Below are 19,468 nucleotides of genomic sequence, written 5' to 3' on the forward strand. Positions count from 1 at the left end.
ACTATGTAAATGTGACATTTCTGCAGAAGCTTTATTTAGTAGAATCCATGCTGTCCCACAAATAAAAGTTTTCATATGAAGATTAGATAATAGCTGATATTTGATACTTTATATAAAATCTGACATAGGGATTTTTTAAGTCACCATCCATTAAATAAAAATATATGTTCAAGTTCGCTCACATAAATAAAACTCCCTACAACTTTTATATAATCCAGGTAATTACCAAATTATTATTTACCATCTTGTTCAAGAATCAAACCTAATACTAACTAAAATATTCTAGTAGTGACACACATGTGACTGGATGTTCACTGTGACATTTTCAAGAGAATTATTAACTTTTCTATACTTCAGTATGTTTAATATCAACTTGAAGCAGACTTTACTGTATATTCTAGCTTCATAGGGCTACGATAACAAAGTACTACAAATCAATGGCCTTAAACAATTGCAATGTATCATTGTTCTGATGGCCAACATCTGAAATAAGGTGCTGGGAGGGTTATTTCCTTCCTAGAAATTCAGAGGTAGAGTCTTTTAGCTGTTAACAGTGGTCCAAGGTCCCCACAGGCCACTCGATCATAAATGCATAGCTCACATATCTGTCTTTATCTTCACCTGCTGTTACTTCTGTGTGCTGTGTATTTGTGTATCCTGTCCTTTTACAAGTACATTAATGATTGCATCTGGGGCCCACACCCATCAGGCTGACTGACTTCATCTCAAGTTTTATCTTATATCCTAATTATCTGTGGGAAGATGGTATGTCTTCATACTAATAAAGATAGGTAGGTAGGTAAACAGACAGACAGGCATAAAAATGTAAAGAAAAATGTACTATTGGTCAAATATGAAGTAAATCTCTCTTGGTTAACAGTTCAGAGTCCAAGTACATTGAAACAGATGGCCTTTAACCAAAAATTCTCATGTTTGTATTAACATGTGCATAAAGCAACCTTGACTTTACTAAGAAACTGCTTTGGTAAAGAAATATTTTAAATGTCTCTATTAATAATTCATTATATATTATATGTATTTGGTATTAATATTATTTATTGTCATATATTTAGTCATACATGATATCTATGAACTTGTTACTGATAACAAGTCATGCTGTTATCAATCTGTTTCAACCTGTTATCTTTTTTATTGTTGGATGTGAACATTACTTAGTCATGTACTCCACGCCTGTGGCACATTATAGTTCCATAATTTCCTCCTCTGAGTAGACAAGCCCCACAACTGTTAAGGACACCAGTGGAAAGGAATTAACAGTTCCCTTCAGCACTATGAAACCCATCCATTGACGTCACTATAACCTTAACTGACATCATTGAGCGAGAACACCAGAGAAACAGCAGCAATGTGCTAAGTTTATAAACTAACCATTTTAGAGTAGAAATTATAGCTTGGTATAATTTTATACAGCCCTAAATATAGAATAATAGGAATGCCCAGAAGAGTAATAAATAGGAGAGAAAGGGGTAGCATAAATGCAAGAGAATTCTTAATCTGTGAAAGGAAAAGCCTGATCTAGAGACAGCCTACAGTACTTTAATCTTTTTATCCAAGTCCCCAATTATATTTAACCAAAATAAATAATGCAAAAATAAATGAATCAATCAATAGATAAATAAGAAAGAAAAAAAAGAGGACTGCTAACTCAGGGTTTCTGATTCTAAGTGGGGAGAGGAAATTCAGTATCACACAGTGTAAGAGATTAGTTGCAATTGTTCTCTTACAGAATCAATGAAAATGGGGATGAGACTTACTTGTGATCTATGCCGCTCTCAGTGGACTGGTTTACAGCACTGTGATTCAGGCAACAGTCTTCGGCATCAGATGTATAGTCTGGTTTCTTGGACAATTAATATTTGCTGAGGCTCCCCTAGGTCTCTAAGCACCAGCATAATAACAGCAAGGGAAAAATACAAGGTTCCTATTCTTGAAAAGCCCACTGTCTGTACAAGGTGATAGGAAGTTTAGAATAACCTCAACAAACAAATAATACTGAGTAGAGCAAAACTCTAGCAAAGAAAAAAAAAAAGCAGGCATAATATAATTGAGTATTTTAGATACAGTTGAATGTGTTGGCTACATTAGGTGAATGTCAAAAAAGGTTTATTTGAGGAAGTAGCTTTGAATAAGAACCTAAAAGAAGAAAGCCTCGAAAACAAATTCCAGACATGGGAGTTTCCTGCCATTTCCCACCTGTAATTTAAGGCACAAGACAGCTTTAATGATCCCTGGTACAAATGAACAAAAAGCACTGATTACTGAGCTAGTGTGGGCCACCATCTTCCTTCAGGAAGTTCACACCAGGGTTCGCTTTGAACTTTACTACCATTAACTAGAATTTCTCAAATAGACTAGGTGAGTATACTTACTGTCTCTTCTCAATGTCACTTTAATTGGATCTATCCCTTTGGATTGTTTCAAACCTGTGGGTCTATAGCAATGGTTATTGTTACTACCTTTTAAAATAAAAAAAAAAAAATGATCCCTAAATTAGTTGGGCAAAAAGTACAATATTATGTAGGCAGCCAAATCTACACTTAGTGTATCTGAAGATTTAGTCTACCCTTAACACAATCTTCTGCATTTCAAGGCATTTTTAAATTAGCAATTTATTCAGAACTCCCCAGGGACTGTGGCCTTGTCAATGCCACTAGCTTGGCTACACTGCTAATTCCATCAGAGCCATTGAACCAAGTGTTAGTGGATGTTCGAGAGAGTGCATGAGTCAATTGCCAGCACAGAATCCTTCCTGACAGAGGAAGGCATATGATCTCAACTTCTGAGTGCAGACAGTGCAGATTTCTAGCTGAATGGTTCCTGACAATGGTGTCCTCTGAAACATAATGCCTGGCCAGGAGCCAATGGTTATGCCACCATACAAATCACTGTTCATCTGACTCCAGAGTGCCTCTCCACAACGATAACATGAGTTCTCAGTCCTGGTGTTCCACAAGACGTCACATTGGCTCTTTTATTTTTTCATGGATACTCAAATTGAAATTTTTATTGAGATGATTTTCAGGAAATAAGAGGTGATGGATGCATTAAAGAAATGAAAAGAGTTTTAATGTAATTTCAAAAACAGCTTTGTTATTTTCCCATTAGGACAAAATAACTCTGTTTTTGAAACCTGGTTTTATTAATTGTTTAATAGATATTTTCACTTAAAATTTCTCATATAATTATGGAACTAAAACAGCTTGATTCAAACTGTTAGCTAATGATCCATATATCATTTTAGTAATTGCAAATTTTAAGCATCTTGCAGAAGATGCATCAGTTTTGTATGGATTTATATAGACATTCAAATGGTGAAAACATACTGATATTTTTTAAACAATAAATTATGCTACTTAAAGTTTTATTACAATGTTATTTTCCTGTAATATACTATAAACATAAAAATTAGTAGGCTATCCTGAATATGTGATCTTCCATGGAAAGTTGCATGTAATTATCTTTTTAATGGTTAAAAATATATACAGCATATTATATAAAATTGAAATTGATATAAATTAAACCTAAGTTTTATGGAGTAGTCTTATTCAATAGGAATTATACACTAGTTAAACAATTTAGCCAAACTTCATCTCCAAGTATGAAATAATCTGCCAAATTTAAATGTCAGCTTCTTCTAGGAAAAACTTTTCTAGGTGCTTTAGCATTAACAGATAGAAGCATTTTCAATGGTAGGAACAGTAATTGCTCAAAAGGAACACAGAACTTGAATACTGTAAAAAGCACCACATAGCAAAACCATAGGAAATATTTTTTTCCTGGATACAGCCAAAGCTATCAGAATTTTTTCTTCCTTTCCTTTCTCTTTCTTTTTTAATTTGTCTTCACCGAGCAAACTGTGTTCTTATTACTCCATGTAAGAATTAAGCAAATGTAAAAACTGTAAAAGTCTCTTTAAAATATGGTTAACAACTCATAAAAGAAGTGAAGGAGATAATTTAAAGGATTTCTTATGGTTTGAAAATGCCTTCCAAATATTCATTAAACATTTAAGTGAGTAAATGTGTAGAATATGTTTCTGACACTGGAGCTGGTTCGGTGGTATTTCTCCCATCAGATGGAAGTGCTATGCGTTATGCAGAGTGCATGCAGTTCATTCATGCATAAACAATATCATTTTCATAAATTAAAACCTCCCCTGCAGAAGGAACATCTGTGCCTGCCTTTGAATAAAAGATGGTGGCATGCGAGTTACTCCCTGACTGACTGAAAGAATCCCTATGCTTAAGAGTGAAATTATAAACACAAAATGAAAAACCAAAAGAGTGAAATGGGATCTTCATCCTTCATTTCCACGTTTAACGAAACCCACAGTCTAGCTGTCTTTGCTTTCTGTTTTAAATGTTGAGATGCTTAAACCATGTTCTCCGTTCTTCGGTTCACTATAGCAACAGTTTTTAGTTTGCATGGAGATGTCTAATATTAATTACAGGTGAAATTGAGCTGCTTAATAGATCAGATCAGATCTGAATGTTCACTTCATGATGTCCTGTACTGGGGAGGCTAGAAGTATTCAAATATTAGCATTATGTCTCTCAAAGTCAGAATGGGAGAAGAATTTAGGGTAGGGGAAGCAACAGCTTGATTCCAAAAGAACTGTTCTGATTCATTTGGAAAGAGACTGCCGTATTTGGGATAAAGTTGGGACCAGCTTAAATGTATTTCTGTGTATTATGAAGGCTGATGGAAAACATGTGTAAATGATGTATTTTAAATTACACTCATTTTTTTGAACATTGAAATATCCCTTACTGCTACTGTCACAGCTTGATGTGGCCCCATTGGCAATATTATTACTGTGGCTAATTGTTCCTGTCCATTAGATTACTCACATTTTTCTGGAGCAGCTTGCTAAATGAGGTCAGCTTTCTGGAACCCTTAAATCACCAATGAGAAGGAGATTAAAGGAACATGGTTGGGAAGGGAGGTAGGCATCCAATGTGGCATCCGAATCAGAGAAGGAACAATGGAGTTACTAATGACAGTAATCAGGGAACCACAGCAGAGCCAGAGTAGAACTGCCAAAATTGCTATTCCCTAGGAATCCAGACTGTTAGTCATTTCTCATGGGAAGGGAAATGCCAAACAATTGTTTAAGTGGACTTACCAATGGACAGAAGTTAAGTTGTGGGGTGTGTGTGTGTGTGTGTTTGTGTGTGTGTGTGTGTATGTGTGTGTGTCTGTGTGTGTGTATGTGTGTGTGTCTGTGTGTCTCTGTGTGTGTCTCTGTGTGTGTCTGTGTGTGTGTCTCTGTGTGTGTCTGTGTGTGTGTCTGTGAGTGTCTGTGTGTGTGTGTGTGTGTGTGTGTGTGTGTGTGTGTGTCTGTGTGTGTGTACTTATGAAATTAAAATCCAAAATGCTAGGGCTGAATAGGAGACTGGGGAGCAATATACCTTCCTAAAGTAGAATACAGATAGTATATTCTTAGGTACAAAAAAAAAAGTCACTAACACGTTTGTGGAAAATGATTCAAGTAATCCTAAGACACTTACAGAACAAGTATAAAATGCCATATTTTCTGGGAATCTCTCAATTATTTAGTTTCCCTACAATATCAGATATATAATTTTTGAAATTCCAGCACTGTTTTGAAAGAAAGGTATTTAGTTCAGGAAAATGTATAGGTAAGAGAACACTATTATATGCAATTTTTTGTTTTAAATGGGTAAACAAATTAAACTAAGGTATTTTGGGGTCTTTCTGGCTAATAACTAAGTAAATCCACCTAAAAATAAGAGAAACTTCTGGCAATCATTTCAACAAATGGTAACAAACACAGAGGAAAAACAAAACAAACAAACAAACAAACAAAAACCACCTACCCCAAAAGTGAAGAAATGTAAAGAAAAAGCACAGTCATTTGTCCGGCTTACTCTGCAGCCCAGTATTCCAAATCATGAAGCAGTGGCGAGGTCTATCTGTTATCTATGAAGAAGTGATGACCCCTAAGCAAGATGACACACTAAACGTAGGACAAGCTCAATTTTTTACTTTCCAACTAGTACTTAACTCTTTCAACTCAGCAAATACCAAAGTTGATCCTCCTCAGTACAACTTGATCCTTCAAGAACCACTCTTCCAAGAAATGAAACAACTGTTCTGATTTTCAATACTATTTTTATTGCAACTGCATGAGTGTTTTCTAAATTGTGCATTACACCATAATACACAGGATTACAAACAAGAATACAGTAAGGTCAACTCCAGTAGTACCAGCATCACATCTCAGACAGCACTTATTCTGGACTGCATTTTTACATGCAATAGCTATGGTTCTAATTATGAATCCAATGGTTTGAATTTTATTTAAGCTACTGTACTAACTGACTACATACGGTATAAATCCCAACATTAACAACCTGAATAAATTTAGGCTCAGATTTATTACATGAATAGATGACAAACCACCATTTGTTTTGACTATGTATAAAATCATGCATTTATATTTTCTGGAAACATCAATAGCTTCAGACACTCCATGAAATTATGGAATTCAAAGAAAAGACTAAAATGAAAGAGTGCAAATTGTTTGTGATAGTCAAGCAGCTTTTGATTTAAAGGAGTGTGAGTGTTGGCATCTATTTATAATATGTATATACAAGCTTGTGCAAGTAATGAATGGATCTGTTTGGGGAAGGAATGCATCTCTCTTTTCATCCTCTTGAGTGTTATGGGTCTGGTTTCTGTTTTAAGGAGAGGGACGACTTTAAAGTGAAATGGATTGCTCAAATTGTGCAATTTGTTGTGTTGTGTTTTGTTTTGTTTTTTTTTTTTTTTGTTTTACAATTAGAGAAGAAAGAAGTGCTAAGGCAACGCAATAACTTTCTAAGCACTTTTCTGCTGGTTTAAATTAGTTAAATTATTTTGTATAAATTAGATATAATTCTACTTTTCTGATATGTATAAAAATTGATGAAGCTGCATGGTTTTAAAATAGGAAATCCACGTTATAAAAAGTCATTAAAAATTCTGTACAAAATCACAACAAAATAATTCAGCATGGGAAAGGTAACAAGTAGTAAAATGCTGGTTGAAAAATATATATTTATATATATATTTTAATTGGCCCATTTCTAGTTTAAAAATTGCATAGATCCTAATTATTGCTTGCTTTTTTTTATCCCGATCAGATAATTAATATGATCTGAATACAGCTACACGAAATTCGTGGTACACATTTTCATTTTTACTTTACTGTAATTGTTATTATTTTTAAAATAGAAGAGCTATAGAAAACAATACATAAGGTGAACAGGAACTTTGATCCCCTGTTTCTTCCAAAGGCAGTAACGACAATAAATACATATATCACTTGAAGCTTCTTCGAGTATTTGCACTTTGCAGCAATCGTAGCAAAAAGGCTGCCTTCTGTAAACACGACAGTCACTGTAAGCACAGTGGGTTCATTTCCCAGGAAGGGTGAAACTGACGTGCCTCTAATCGTGAAAGATAGCATTGAGCTGGGCACTCATGACTCGCTCGTGATGCGAATGGCTATCGAAAGACATGATATTGTCTATGGGGATCTCGCAGCGAGGGGCAGCGGCCCCGGAGAAGATTGATCCGTGGCTTTGGGGCCCTGCCAGGGTCGCTGCAGGGTAGTGCATGGTAAAGGCATAATTTTTTTCAAACTCGGCGGATGGTTCGTGTTTGAAAGAGAAATTGCCATTGATGCTGAGCGGCGGGCTGAGGGGTCCGTCAAAGGAAGGGCTGGTGCAATCAGTCAGGGGGCTTTCAAAGAAGGGCTCCAGGGCCGCGCTGTAGGCGTGTGGAGGCGGCTTGACGTGGAAGACATGGGAGCTGTCCATGGTGCCATAGGGAGGGCTCGGTAGCCCCGGGGACTGATAGGAGTAGGGGTGTACCGGGAAGGAAGCGCTGGCTGTCGGCAGATGCGGGGGCATGTCCGGGTTCTGCTCAGGCAGGAAAGTCCGGGGGTTGAGCTGCAGGCAGCCAGCGACCAGGTTGGTGGTGGGCTGGGACAAGCCTTTGCAGAGTGTTTGAACGAAGGAGACCAGGTCAGGGCTTTTGCCAGAGCGCAGGATCTCTGACAGAGCCCAAATGTAGTTTTTGGCCAAGCGCAGCGTCTCGATCTTGGACAGCTTCTGGGTCTTGGAGTAGCAGGGTACCACCTTGCGCAAGTTGTCCAGTGCTGCGTTCAGTCCATGCATGCGGTTCCGCTCACGGGCGTTGGCCTTCATGCGCCTTAATTTAAAACGCTCTAGGCGCGCCTTGGTCATCTTTTTCTTTTTGGGGCCCCGTCTCTTGGGCTTTTGATCATCCTCCTCCTCTTCCTCCTCCTCCTCCTCTTCCAGGTCCTCATCTTCATCCTCCTCCTCTCCTCCGTTTCTCAGAGAATCTTCCTCCGCATTCATGGCTTCGAGCTCGTCCTCCTTCTTGTCTGCCTCGTGTTCCTCGTCCTGAGAACTGAGACACTCATCTGTCCAGCTTGGGGGACCTTGGGGCTGAGGCTCGCCCATCAGCCCGCTCTCGCTGTATGATTTGGTCATGTTTTGACTTCCTGTATTCAACAGGGAGAGAGGCAAGCAGAAAGAAGAAAGGAAAAACAAAACAAAAAAACAAAAAAAAAAAAGCAAAACCCCACTACATTTAAAAGCTAGATAAGCCTTCAGCTCCCTCTCCCTAATCTTGCAGAAATGCACACGAATAGAAATACACAGGAGTCCACTGCAAAATGGATGCCTCTAGGAAAAGTTAAACGCAACGCTTCATGCTGGCATGTTTATGATGCCTCGCTGCTGCGTAGTAGATAGTGCTGGGGTTGTCGGGAATGGCTGTGGGTACGTTTCCTTTCCTAGTGATCAACTTAACTGTGTGCAAGGCGATTGACTGTCTGGCCTGATGCCTGCCGTGTGTGGAAACAAGTTCAGTGTACATGTTTTTCTGCATGTGTCCCAAGTCACTCCCAACTCACAAAAACGATTCGTTTGGAAGTGGAACATTCTGAACCCATCTCTGTTCTGGATTCTCAATACTTAGAGGTTTAAATAAATAGAAGAGCCATTACGTAATTTACTAACACTGACCCCGATTTTTAAGAAGATTATACAGGAGGGAGATTGGAGAGCCAGTGCACGAGGGGAAGTAGTTTCTGCCAAATTATTTTCCTATCAACGGCACATTTGGCCACAGAAGTGGGCACAAGTCCTCCATCCATCCCTAGCCTTTCTTTCCTCTCCTCACACCCCCTGCTAAATTCCCACCTTGTACAAAAGCTCTGGCTCCCAGGCGAGGCTCTCCCACGCGCCGGGGATCAGGTGCCGAAGGCTCCTCTCTAATAAACAGCCCATTGAAAGGGCCGCCTGCTCTTTATTGGGGCTTTTCAAAGTTCGCCTCAAACCTCCCTTTAAAAGATTGAGTAATTACAATGGTCAGCGACTGGCGATGGTGAAGGTGCCGCTTCTAATAAGGACTGTAAAAAGCCTTTAGTAAAACAACCGAATGTCTGGCCCCAGCAGAGGCTGCTGGGGACTTGGCTGCCTCTGGGACAGTAACAGGTAGCACAAGTCCCCTTTCCTCCCTCTCTCTCCTCTCACACTTGAGCTAAACTATCTCAGAATCCGATTCGTTGTCCAGGGTGTGCGTACTCCATCCCCCCGACATAGATGGTTTCATATTCTCAGTGCGCCTCAATATCTGTACACAAAATAAAACTCGGGGCAGCAGGCATTTTTCTCTCTCTTCCTCACCAGAGTAAGTGAGAACGTGAAGTGGTTGTTTGCTTTGGGGACTTTCAAATAATCGCTTACAAATAATTACAGTTACTCCCCCCCCCATAAACATCCTAAAAGCTCCTATACTATTAAAAATTAAATTTAATTAGAAAGCCTGCAGGGGGTACTTGAGTGCTGGGACTCATTATGTGCAAGTACTTGTGGGCAATTACGGGGAGGGACACTGGTCTCAACACATAGACAGCCGGCTCCACGAATGTGCGCATGCAAAGTACCAAGGTACAGTTCTTCAATTAATGCTTTTATTCTCGAGAGAGGAAAAAATAGGAATCGTAATTACCTGTTGTTAGAAGGTCCTGAGCAGTGACGATCTCATAACCCTGGAGCTTCGGGACACCGTGCCTTCTGCGTGGGCGAATTCCTCGTGTCCCGGCGGCGCGGGCGCTAGGGTTATATAGCCGTGTTGCTGATGCTGAGCGCGGGCGGGGCCGCGAGCTGAGCAGCGAGCAGGTCCCTGCGCCCCGCAATCGCGCACGCGTCCGGGCTGAGCGCCTCCCGCCCCCACTCACCCCTCCCCAGAACTTCCCTCCCGCCCCCTTCCACCACCACTCCCCTCACCCCCACAGTACCTCCGCCCCTGCTCCTTCCTCCCCGGCATGCGCCATATGGTCTTCCCGGTCCAGCCAAGAGCCGGGAACCACGTGACCTGCCTATTTGTATGCCGTAGAGCGCTCCATTCCGGCCCCTTTGTGGCCAGAAGAAAGTGGCCCATCTGTCGCCAGTTAGAGACTCCGCGGACCTGTTTTTACCCGCAGGAGAGATTAACCCTTTGTGGCGGCAGAAGGCAGAGGCCGTAGGGGAGGGGTTTGCTGGAGGCGAGCGGGAAAGGTTAAGATCCTAGCCTGCCTTAGCGCGGGAAGGGTGAACCAGGCACAACCGGGGAGACTGAGGTGCGCTGAAGAATCTCCCCTTGACAATGGTCTCCGGTGCAGCTTGACTCTCCGTCCTCTCGGAGAGGCCCATCTCTTGGCTTCTATCCCTTGGCAGACGCTTTGCTCATTGGCACCAAGGGGTGGCTGGCTTCTAATCTTCATCACCCCTCAAGGCAATAGTATATTTCATATAAAAATGACCTCATCTGGAAGCGAAGCTTTCACTAGTTCTCAACCTTTCTGACTAGATCACCCTCTCCCAATCTCTACAAGACAGAAATTTTGTACCTGCCACTGGACTTCCAAAATGTGATCCTTTGTATCCTCCTAGTCTTCAGCTGCTCTTGTCCCTGGAGACAAGACAGTCTTCAAATCTGACCACTAGAATTTTGTGCCTAAAGCTAGTTTTGCCAGCAGGCCTTGGCTCCATTGGCCTTCAGAAGCATTTGTAGTAAAACATGACCTCACCTAGCCTGTCTAAGAAATGCTGAGATTCAACACCCCTGTGGCCCCAGCTCGGCAATTCACTCCTGACATAGACATAATCTCAACCACTGCCCATGGTGCTAAATCTCAGGCCTTGGAATCCTGGGTCAGAAAACTCTCCAAGAGAGGCTGCATCGTTTTCCTCTAGCAACTATTAGCACACCTTTGTTTGGAGGAATCCAAGCCTTTGATTTGACCGGGCCTCTCTATCTTTTGAGTCAAGCAAAGCCTATTATGGAAGAAAGAGCCTTATCTATTCGTAAATAACTATTCTTTATTTTCTCCATCTGAACAAGTCATGTTCCAGAAGGATGCCCCTCCACACCTGCGGTGCAAGAAAGAATGCAAGGGGAGGAGGAGGAGGAATGGTTGGCTCCTTTCTCTTCCAGTTCCTCTTCTAATTCTTCATTAAGTTCTTACTCTCTTCCAATCCCTTTGCAATGAATGCATCCTACTTGAATTGCTTATGCAAAGGCAATTGCCCTAGAGTTTGCAAACAGTGTCAGGGTTGAGTAGCTGGAGTAGGGTACATCTGGGAAGGAGGAGGGAGAAAGGGTTCTAAGGAGATCCTGAGTACTTGGAAGGTATTGGATGTAGCCTTCCAGACCCAGAACGAATCTAAAAAGAAAAGCAAGGCATTGTGGGAAGTTCTTTGGTGGTCCAAAACATGGCACCAATTGTTCTGGGGTTCCAGAGCAGAACTGCCGGGAGCTTTTGCTTTTTCTTTGTTCTGTCAACAGGCAAAGAGCAGAGCGGCAAGAAGCACTATCCTTGTATTTACTCTGTGTGCTGAGTTTAAACTACGGAGACTTCAGAATGCTAGGTCCCTGCCTAAACCTTGAGGTCTAAGCTCCTTGAAGATCTTATTGCTGCCGCCCTTTTCGGAAGAGCTGGCATATCTTTGTTCATTGATGTGTAATGAGGATCCTGGCTCTCACCTCTACATTTTGGAGGAAGCTACAGAAGAGTTGTTGGGGCAGGATGGACGAGATGGCTCAGGGATTTCTGAAAGGAAAAGCTACATCTGGATATTCCTGGGACCTGAAGTAAGGTCTTTCATTGAGCTTCCCAGCTTGCTGCACTGTGATGTGGCCCTGAAGCCAAGTCCCAGTCACAAACACCAAGGCGACCTGCAAGTGCCCTCTGAACTCTCTGGAGGCAACGACTGCCTAGTAAGGATGGCAGTTCAGTTTTTGGTTTCTGTGTGTGTATTCGGGGCAGGGGACAAGACCATAAGTCTATCTGAACTGTACCCAGCTGGAAGCGCAGTGGAGTCCACCTCTGGGGCCCATGTCCCTGGCCAGAGTGCCCCTGTGCGCTGCTGAATCTGCTGGCATGGTGGCGGGGCGTGTAGCCGCACTCCCCCAGCTCTGGCCCCACCGGGCGCTCTAGGCAGCCGGGCGGCACGCGAGCTGCACGCGCAGGCAACAAAAGCCGCTTTTCATGACTCAATGCCCTCGAGCAATGCCCTAAATCTGCCACCCCGCCGGGTCCTAGTCCCCAGCGCGGCACTGGACCCGCGTCCAGGCCGTTAGAGCCGCAGCCCTGGGCGCCCGCGGGTCAGCAGAAGCCTGGGGAGGGATGGGGGAAAAGAGGGGACAGAGGAGGCCTGGCCTGGGGCGGGAGCACAATCACAGAGCTAAGATAAAGAGCTGGGTCGCGGCTGGCAGCGTCCTGGGTGGTGACCTGTTTTTTTTTTTTTTTTTTTTTTTTTCTTCTCAGAAACAGATGCTTGCGTTCCATGAAAGGACCCAGTGTGTCCATGGCTGCCCCACCGACTCAGAGTCTCCTGAGCCTCTCCCTGAGGGCCCTGGAGTCAGGAGGCCTGGCCTGGGCACCTTCCATCCGCAGGAGGCTATTGGTACCCAGAAGAGCGAGTACTTGAAGACCTTGGGGCACAGTGGGTCATGAGGGCCAGCCGCTGAGAACTAAAGCACTCGCTTAGGTCCAGTAGCTGCAAGGCCCTTAGAAGGCCAGAGAATGATAGTTCGGATCAGAACACTGGAGTGACTCAGACGTTGCAGCTCAGCCTCTCGGGAGGCGGTTGGACTCCAAGGTCCTGGCCAGAAGCTGGAGTTGCCCGGACTCGACAGGCAAACGACAGGAGAGAGCCAGGAGCAAGAGAGACGCTATTAAAATGCCTCGCTATCGCCTGGAGCGCAAAACCCGTTCTCCCCAAATCTCCAGGGCTTGAGGCATAATCTTAATTAAGATAATTGATTCATATTGCACCTGCGAGAACGGAAAAAAAAATTGATTCCAACCCCCAACTCCACAAATTGCTTAGAGCTATTGGATGGAGAAGGACGAGGCTGTGATTTGGAGAGTGATTTAGTGCAGGGCTTCCCCAGCTCGGCCTGCCTGGGCCCTTTTATTTATTATTTACGTTCTCCAGATCCCGCTGGGACCTTAGTGGCCCCCCTCCTGGCGCCGACAGACCTCAAGAGAATACACCTCTGCCTCCCTGTCAGAATTAAGGGGCTTCCTTTAAATCCATTCAGCACTCAGAACCAACAACATAAAAATAAATGCCGCCGCCAGAGCACCTTGGCAGACGCCGCTCTCAGGCACGTTTGTTGTCAGAAAGCCTGCGTGTGCAAATGTGTTAATGTGCGATTGTGGTTGAGTGTTCAAGCGTATGAATCTGAGTGCGAACGTATGAGCACGTGTGGGATTGTATGATCGTGGATAAGTGATTATGTGTGCGTGGTTGTCGACGTGTATTCGAACATTTGAGGGCATGGATGTGAGTATGAGTGCTGTGTATGTTGTGAGGGGGTGGCTATGTGCTCAGGACTTCGTTTCTCACCAAGTGGTTCAAAAGGGTCCTCAAGCACCCGCTATTTGCCAGCCTTTGCCATAACAGAAAAGAAAAAAAAAAGTAACAAAAATCCCTTGTAGATCGGTGTAGCTTCAGGAGTCAAGAGCTGGCGATGCACATCAGATGCCCTTAACAATGGCCGACACTTTAGGCTGAGGAAAGAGCAGAGCAAGGGTCTAAAGGCAAAATAGAAGAAACTGACCGGCCAGTCTTAGAGCCCAGACGACGGTAGAGAAAGGACTTCCCGAGAGTATCAGCACCGTGGACAACTCCTACCCTGTGGCTCCGGAAACTGGCTTTCAGATTTAGTGAGAACTCCTCTGATGTCCTTCGCTTTTTTCCTAATGGCTTTCTTTTGCCAAATCACTGGTCACCTTTAGTCCGAGAGCCTCGCACGGCTGAATCTGAATCTAGTTAACGACCTTAACAGAGTAAGTTTCCTGGAAACCTAGATATCCTGATGTGGAGCAGGGAGAGATTAAACCAATTCCAGCCAGTGTGTCTGAAACAAAGACAGAAATTGAATGATTTTCCAAAAAAGCCAGTATTCTAACATTTGTATCTAATTGCCACGGGGCTTCTGTGACGATAATAAAACGCCTCTAAAATGGTTTTGATTCTACTTTACTGAGGACGTAAATACTTATTTATCACAATTATCAAATCAACTCTCTGGTTATTTTACACCATAAATGACTTCTATTAGTGGGGGAAATTATATTATTTTCTCAGATTTGATAAATCACAAAGATTAAATACTGCTTTGGTACAAATGGCTACTCTAGAATATGCTGGAAAACACAGTCTAGTGCTGCAATTCTGGGAAGAGCAAGCACCTTCAACAAAAAATATGCATCATACTGCCCATTAGATTGGGACAGATCAAGGCAATGTGGGAATAAAAGAGAAGCCAGGCCTCTTTGGAAGCAGATTGCATTCTAATCAGAACATATATTTATTGATGTTATTTCCAAATATGATTAGCAAACAAAATCCCCATCGGCTGTTGTGACATCATTGTCATTTAAAGGCATAATTATTTTAGGTTCGAGAATTCACCCCTAGAGTTTCACCTTCTTTAAATAAAATGTTTTCTTTCTTCTCTCAAAAGATGAATTTCCACTTGAATTAAATATTGATATTTTGACCTTTTGTGTCTTTAACTCATCAAAGTGGGAAAATTCCAAATGTAGATCTTGGAGTTTGGCCCTGGTGGGTCTTTCCACTTGAATAGACACTGAGATTAAAGAGTCCAACTTCCTCTTTCACTGCTCTCTCCTTGCACTAATTGCTTATGCAAAAATGCAGATTTGTATTAATTAGTAACTCCACTGATTAGTTCTGTGGTATTTTCACATAATAAATCATGCTGCAGACATGAATTTTGGCACATCACCCAATGGTGGTTCTGGCTGTAATGCAGATTTCATATTAAAATTAAATCTCAGACTGAATCTACCTTTCTGATGCAGGTACCATGAGCGGCCACCTGCTGGGAGCACCTGCCATGGGAAGTTATTTTTACCTAGTGACAAGCCACTATGGGGCCCCAACAGAACAATCTGATTACAAGGTTAAGCTCTAATAATAAACAAATAGTTAAAGGTAGGAAGACATAACACAAATGTGACATCACTTTAGTCATTTGGCAGACAACAATATCATAACATAGAATCTAATTGTATTAGGACTTGCTTTTAAAAATAACTTCCCAAGTTATTGATAAACACCTCTGTTTTGGTCCTGTGAGATGGTCTGAGGTTCTAGGCTTCTCGCATGACACAACTCACAGCCCTTGGCTTATCTTCTCCTCAAATGGGCAGGCAAGTTCTGAAAAATTAGACTATAATAGCACTGGGAAGGATATAAATGCCAAAATGCATCCCAGAGGGAATTGGCCTCCATTACCATCCTAGCACTAAGTGAGGAGCTGTGAAGGCAGGCACCCCCAGTTGCCTCCTGTGAGGCAAATTACCCTGAGTTGGTAGCTCTGAGCTTCTACACACTTCCTTTCCTTCCCCTTGAAAGCTGTTTAATTTGACAAGGCACTCAAAACAGTGTTGCCAAGACCGTGCATGAGACCCAGGTGTCTCCTGTGCTTCTCACCTCTCACATGCCCTTGTTTTCTTGCCACTGGCAACACTGTCCTCAAGACCTTTTAGGGTCTCTCATCACCTCCCTGGGCTTTCTGCTCCCTGACTATCTAAACCTACTGTCACAAATCCATGCATCTTAAATGGTTGAGAGAGGGAGAGGAGGAGTAATGTTTAGTCTGGTGCCCCTGTCTGGAGTCATGGAGTATAAAAAAGTAATAAATATTTAAGATTGACCTTCAGAAATTAATAAGAACATTAGGGAGCTGCTCTCTGCATGGGGGCCGGGACCCATTCTGCATTCCAATAGCACTGTGCAGCTACTGTCTTCTTTCAAGACTTGTTTGTGCTGTTGCCACAGGGCTCGTGAGAAAATGAGCAGCCTCTGAGCAGATTCTCTCTTAGCCATCTTTCCTGATCCTTTCAGATGCTGTGGGGATAAAAGAGAAAATTCATGTTTTTGGGTGGCTTTTTTTTTTTAAATTTATTTGCCTTAGAGTTAGAGACTCTTAATTCTTAGGGCTTTCCATAAATAAAAGTGATAACTTCTGGTGGAAAAAAAATTATCCTGGCTTTTCATGTTCTCTTAATCTTGTAGTGTAATAACTACATAGAAAGCCAAAACTGGTGTGGCTTTGGTCAGAACACTTGGTTTTGATTTTCATTTTGTTTTGTGTTTTCTCCATCGCTTTTCAGAATCTGCTTCTCCTCTAGGTGTCATAGTCACTGTTCTATTCTGAGAGGAGACACTATGATCAAGTCAATTTGGAAAGTGTTTAATTAGAGTCTTGCTTACAATCCCGGAGGGTAAGTCCATGACCATCATGGTGGGGAGCATGGCAACAGGCAGGCATGTTGTTATAGCAATAGCTAAGAGCTCACATCCTGATCTGAGATATGAGGCAGGGGTACTGGGGGATCAAGAAGGAAAGGGAGAAAGACTGGGCTTGGTGTTGGCTTTAGAGACCTCAAAGCCTACTCTCATACTTCCTCCACCAAGGCTGCACCTCCTAATCCTTCCTAAATAGTTCACCAATTCTACCAACCCAGGACCAAACATTCAACTATACAAACCCATGGTGGTCATTTTTCATTCAAACTACCACACTTAGTAATAGACACTTTTATGAGTGCCACCATATGCCAGACACTGTATTGTGAGATGTATGTGTAGAGGGAGGAGAAGGGACTATAGAGTCAGGCAACAGACTTGATGTTTTTTTAAACTTTCTACGCAGTGAGAAGTATTTAAGAGGGTTCTTTACCTACCAATTGGAAGCAAGCACAGGAAAGAAAAACAAACTACACCAGGAAATAAGAGCAGAAGATAAAAACACCTGACCTAGATTAGCGCAGGAAGGCCATCTAGGAAGAGGATGAAAGGAGGAAAGGATGTGACTGGGACTATCCTGGGGGAAGGCCTTCCAGTTAGTCGAAAGAAAACATGTAAGGGTCCAAACTCAATATTAGCAAGAAAATCCTCCTTAGTAGCAAGTGGAAGTAGAAGAACAATGGGAAAAAGTGAGGCAGTCAGGGAGGAGACAAAGCCCAGAGCCTGTTTCCCAGAGAAGAGTTTTGATTGAATAGCGTGTGGTGGACACTTGGGCACAATTCATGTATTTAGAAAGATTGTTCTAGCCAGAGTGTAGCATACTGATTATAGCACTGGTTGATTAGTTATTACGATTTTCCTAGCAATAAATTGTGGTTGTTTGGCCCAGGCTGATGTAGAGGAGGTCAACAAAGCAGAGCACATAGCTCAGAACATTCAGGAAGATTACCCTAAAACAACAGCCAGCTTTTTACAAAGTATCCAAATGGATGTAGAATAATGTGATTGTTTTCATCTTGAATGAATGTTATTTGTCTCCTCAGGAATTATATACTGAATCAATAACTCAGTCATGATGTAACCACTTTGCAAAGATCCTAACAACCACCACCTACATTGATCCAGCCCTTTAAAAGGTGACAGCTCTGCTGATTTTTCCTTGACACTTGAAGAAAACCTAGCATAGGCCAGTTCAGTAACATGTTCTGTGCCTCCTAAATACTTACTGCAGAAACTCAAGCCCAGGTCAGCTAGAACCCAAAGCAGGTGTCCTTTAGCTAATGGGACAGACTATAAACAAGATCTACTTACAAATTATGTTTTATAAAAACATTCTTCAGGTTTGTTTCTAGGAGCTAAGTTTAAGCTTGATGGTTTTGTTAAGTCTGAAAATAGCAAAGAGCTGTGGTATCAGTTGCATTGTCTTTCTGTAGATAGGGCTGTATAACCATTTGGGCAGTTGTGTCTTCCCAGGTTTTATTGTCAATTAATTTGGTCGATTAATTGGTTTGAAAATATAATGCAGGTAAATCATTCTATATCCTTGCATTAACCTTGCTCATAAAAATCCCACTGTCTAAGACTTTACTAAAGTTTGTTCTCCTATATAAATTCAAATTGTTTTGGCTCCAATTGTATCTGGCTTAGAACATTTTTCAAGTAGCATAGATGGCCAGCACAAAACTAATTCAATTGTCCTTTTGGAGATATTTTGTCTCATAATGCTTTGTTTGGACTTTTTTTTTAAACCTCACTTGTCTTTTGTTTCTATATTGTTGTGGTTTCTGAGTTTATGTTTTTATGGGTTTTGTGTGTGTGAATGTGTGAGTGTCTACATACATATGTGTTTCTCATACTTTTTCTTTCTGTTTATCTTTGTTTGCTTTGTTTTATTTTTTATTCTGTTCTCTATTTTTATTGGCCTGTTTGTTTTCCAGAAAGAGAGAGACAGAGAGAGATAGGGAGAGAGAGGGGGGGGTGTGGAGTTGGTAGGCAGGGAGGATCTGGAGGGAGACAAGGGAAATTGTGATCAGAATATAGTGTATAAAAATATACAATATTTTTTCTTTTTCAATAGAAAAAAGAAAAAGTTAAAAATTAAAGATTTTTTATTTTGGTTCCTTTCTTTCTTTTTCAGAAAAAAAAAATACAACTTGCTTAATTATAACCCAGCACTTGTTCCTAGGTATTTTCATTGCCTAAAGACTGACAAAGGAAGATGTTTTCAACTGAAATAGGGAGACGATAGAGGAAATAGTGTGTTTGGTACCTCTTTATCAGTATCAGTATTTACTGCTGATCTTAGATTCTAAAATGCAAAGTTTCCAGTCGTCAAGGAGACATGTATTTCAATATGGGTACTTAATGCAGAAAAAGAAAACTTATGTTTCCTTCTTTGGAGATAATCATTTTTGGTTTTATGGAAATCATCTTGTAAAAGTTGTCTATGAGGCTGGGTAGGTAAAGTGCCCATCGTCTAAGCATGAGGATCTGAGTTCTACCCTTTTCCATGTGGGTAGCTTTGGACAAGTTCTTTCCTCATTGGTATAATGACAGTAATAGCTTAGATCCAC

The 19,468-nt window shown here is 41.7% G+C and overlaps 1 protein-coding gene across 1 annotated transcript; it reads right to left on the reverse strand.

Annotated features, from left to right (window-relative positions):
* Positions 1-6,136: 6,136 nt before the first annotated feature.
* On the reverse strand, positions 6,137-10,265 carry Neurod1 (neuronal differentiation 1). The gene is made up of 2 exons (XM_028884600.2): positions 10,072-10,265; positions 6,137-8,557 (listed from the first exon to the last, which is right to left on the reverse strand). Exon 2 carries the CDS (start codon positions 8,544-8,546, stop codon positions 7,476-7,478), a length of 1,071 nt encoding a protein of 356 aa, XP_028740433.1. The 5' UTR covers positions 8,547-8,557; positions 10,072-10,265; the 3' UTR covers positions 6,137-7,475.
* Positions 10,266-19,468: the final 9,203 nt, after the last annotated feature.

Source organism: Peromyscus leucopus, chromosome 4, assembly GCF_004664715.2.
Source record: "Peromyscus leucopus breed LL Stock chromosome 4, UCI_PerLeu_2.1, whole genome shotgun sequence".
In the NCBI taxonomy this organism is placed as follows: Eukaryota; Metazoa; Chordata; class Mammalia; order Rodentia; family Cricetidae; genus Peromyscus; species Peromyscus leucopus.

Coding starts and splice junctions, on each gene's coding strand:
- Neurod1 (XM_028884600.2), bottom strand. CDS start 8,546: ATGACCAAATCATACAGCGAGAGCGGGCTGATGGGCGAGCCTCAGCCC.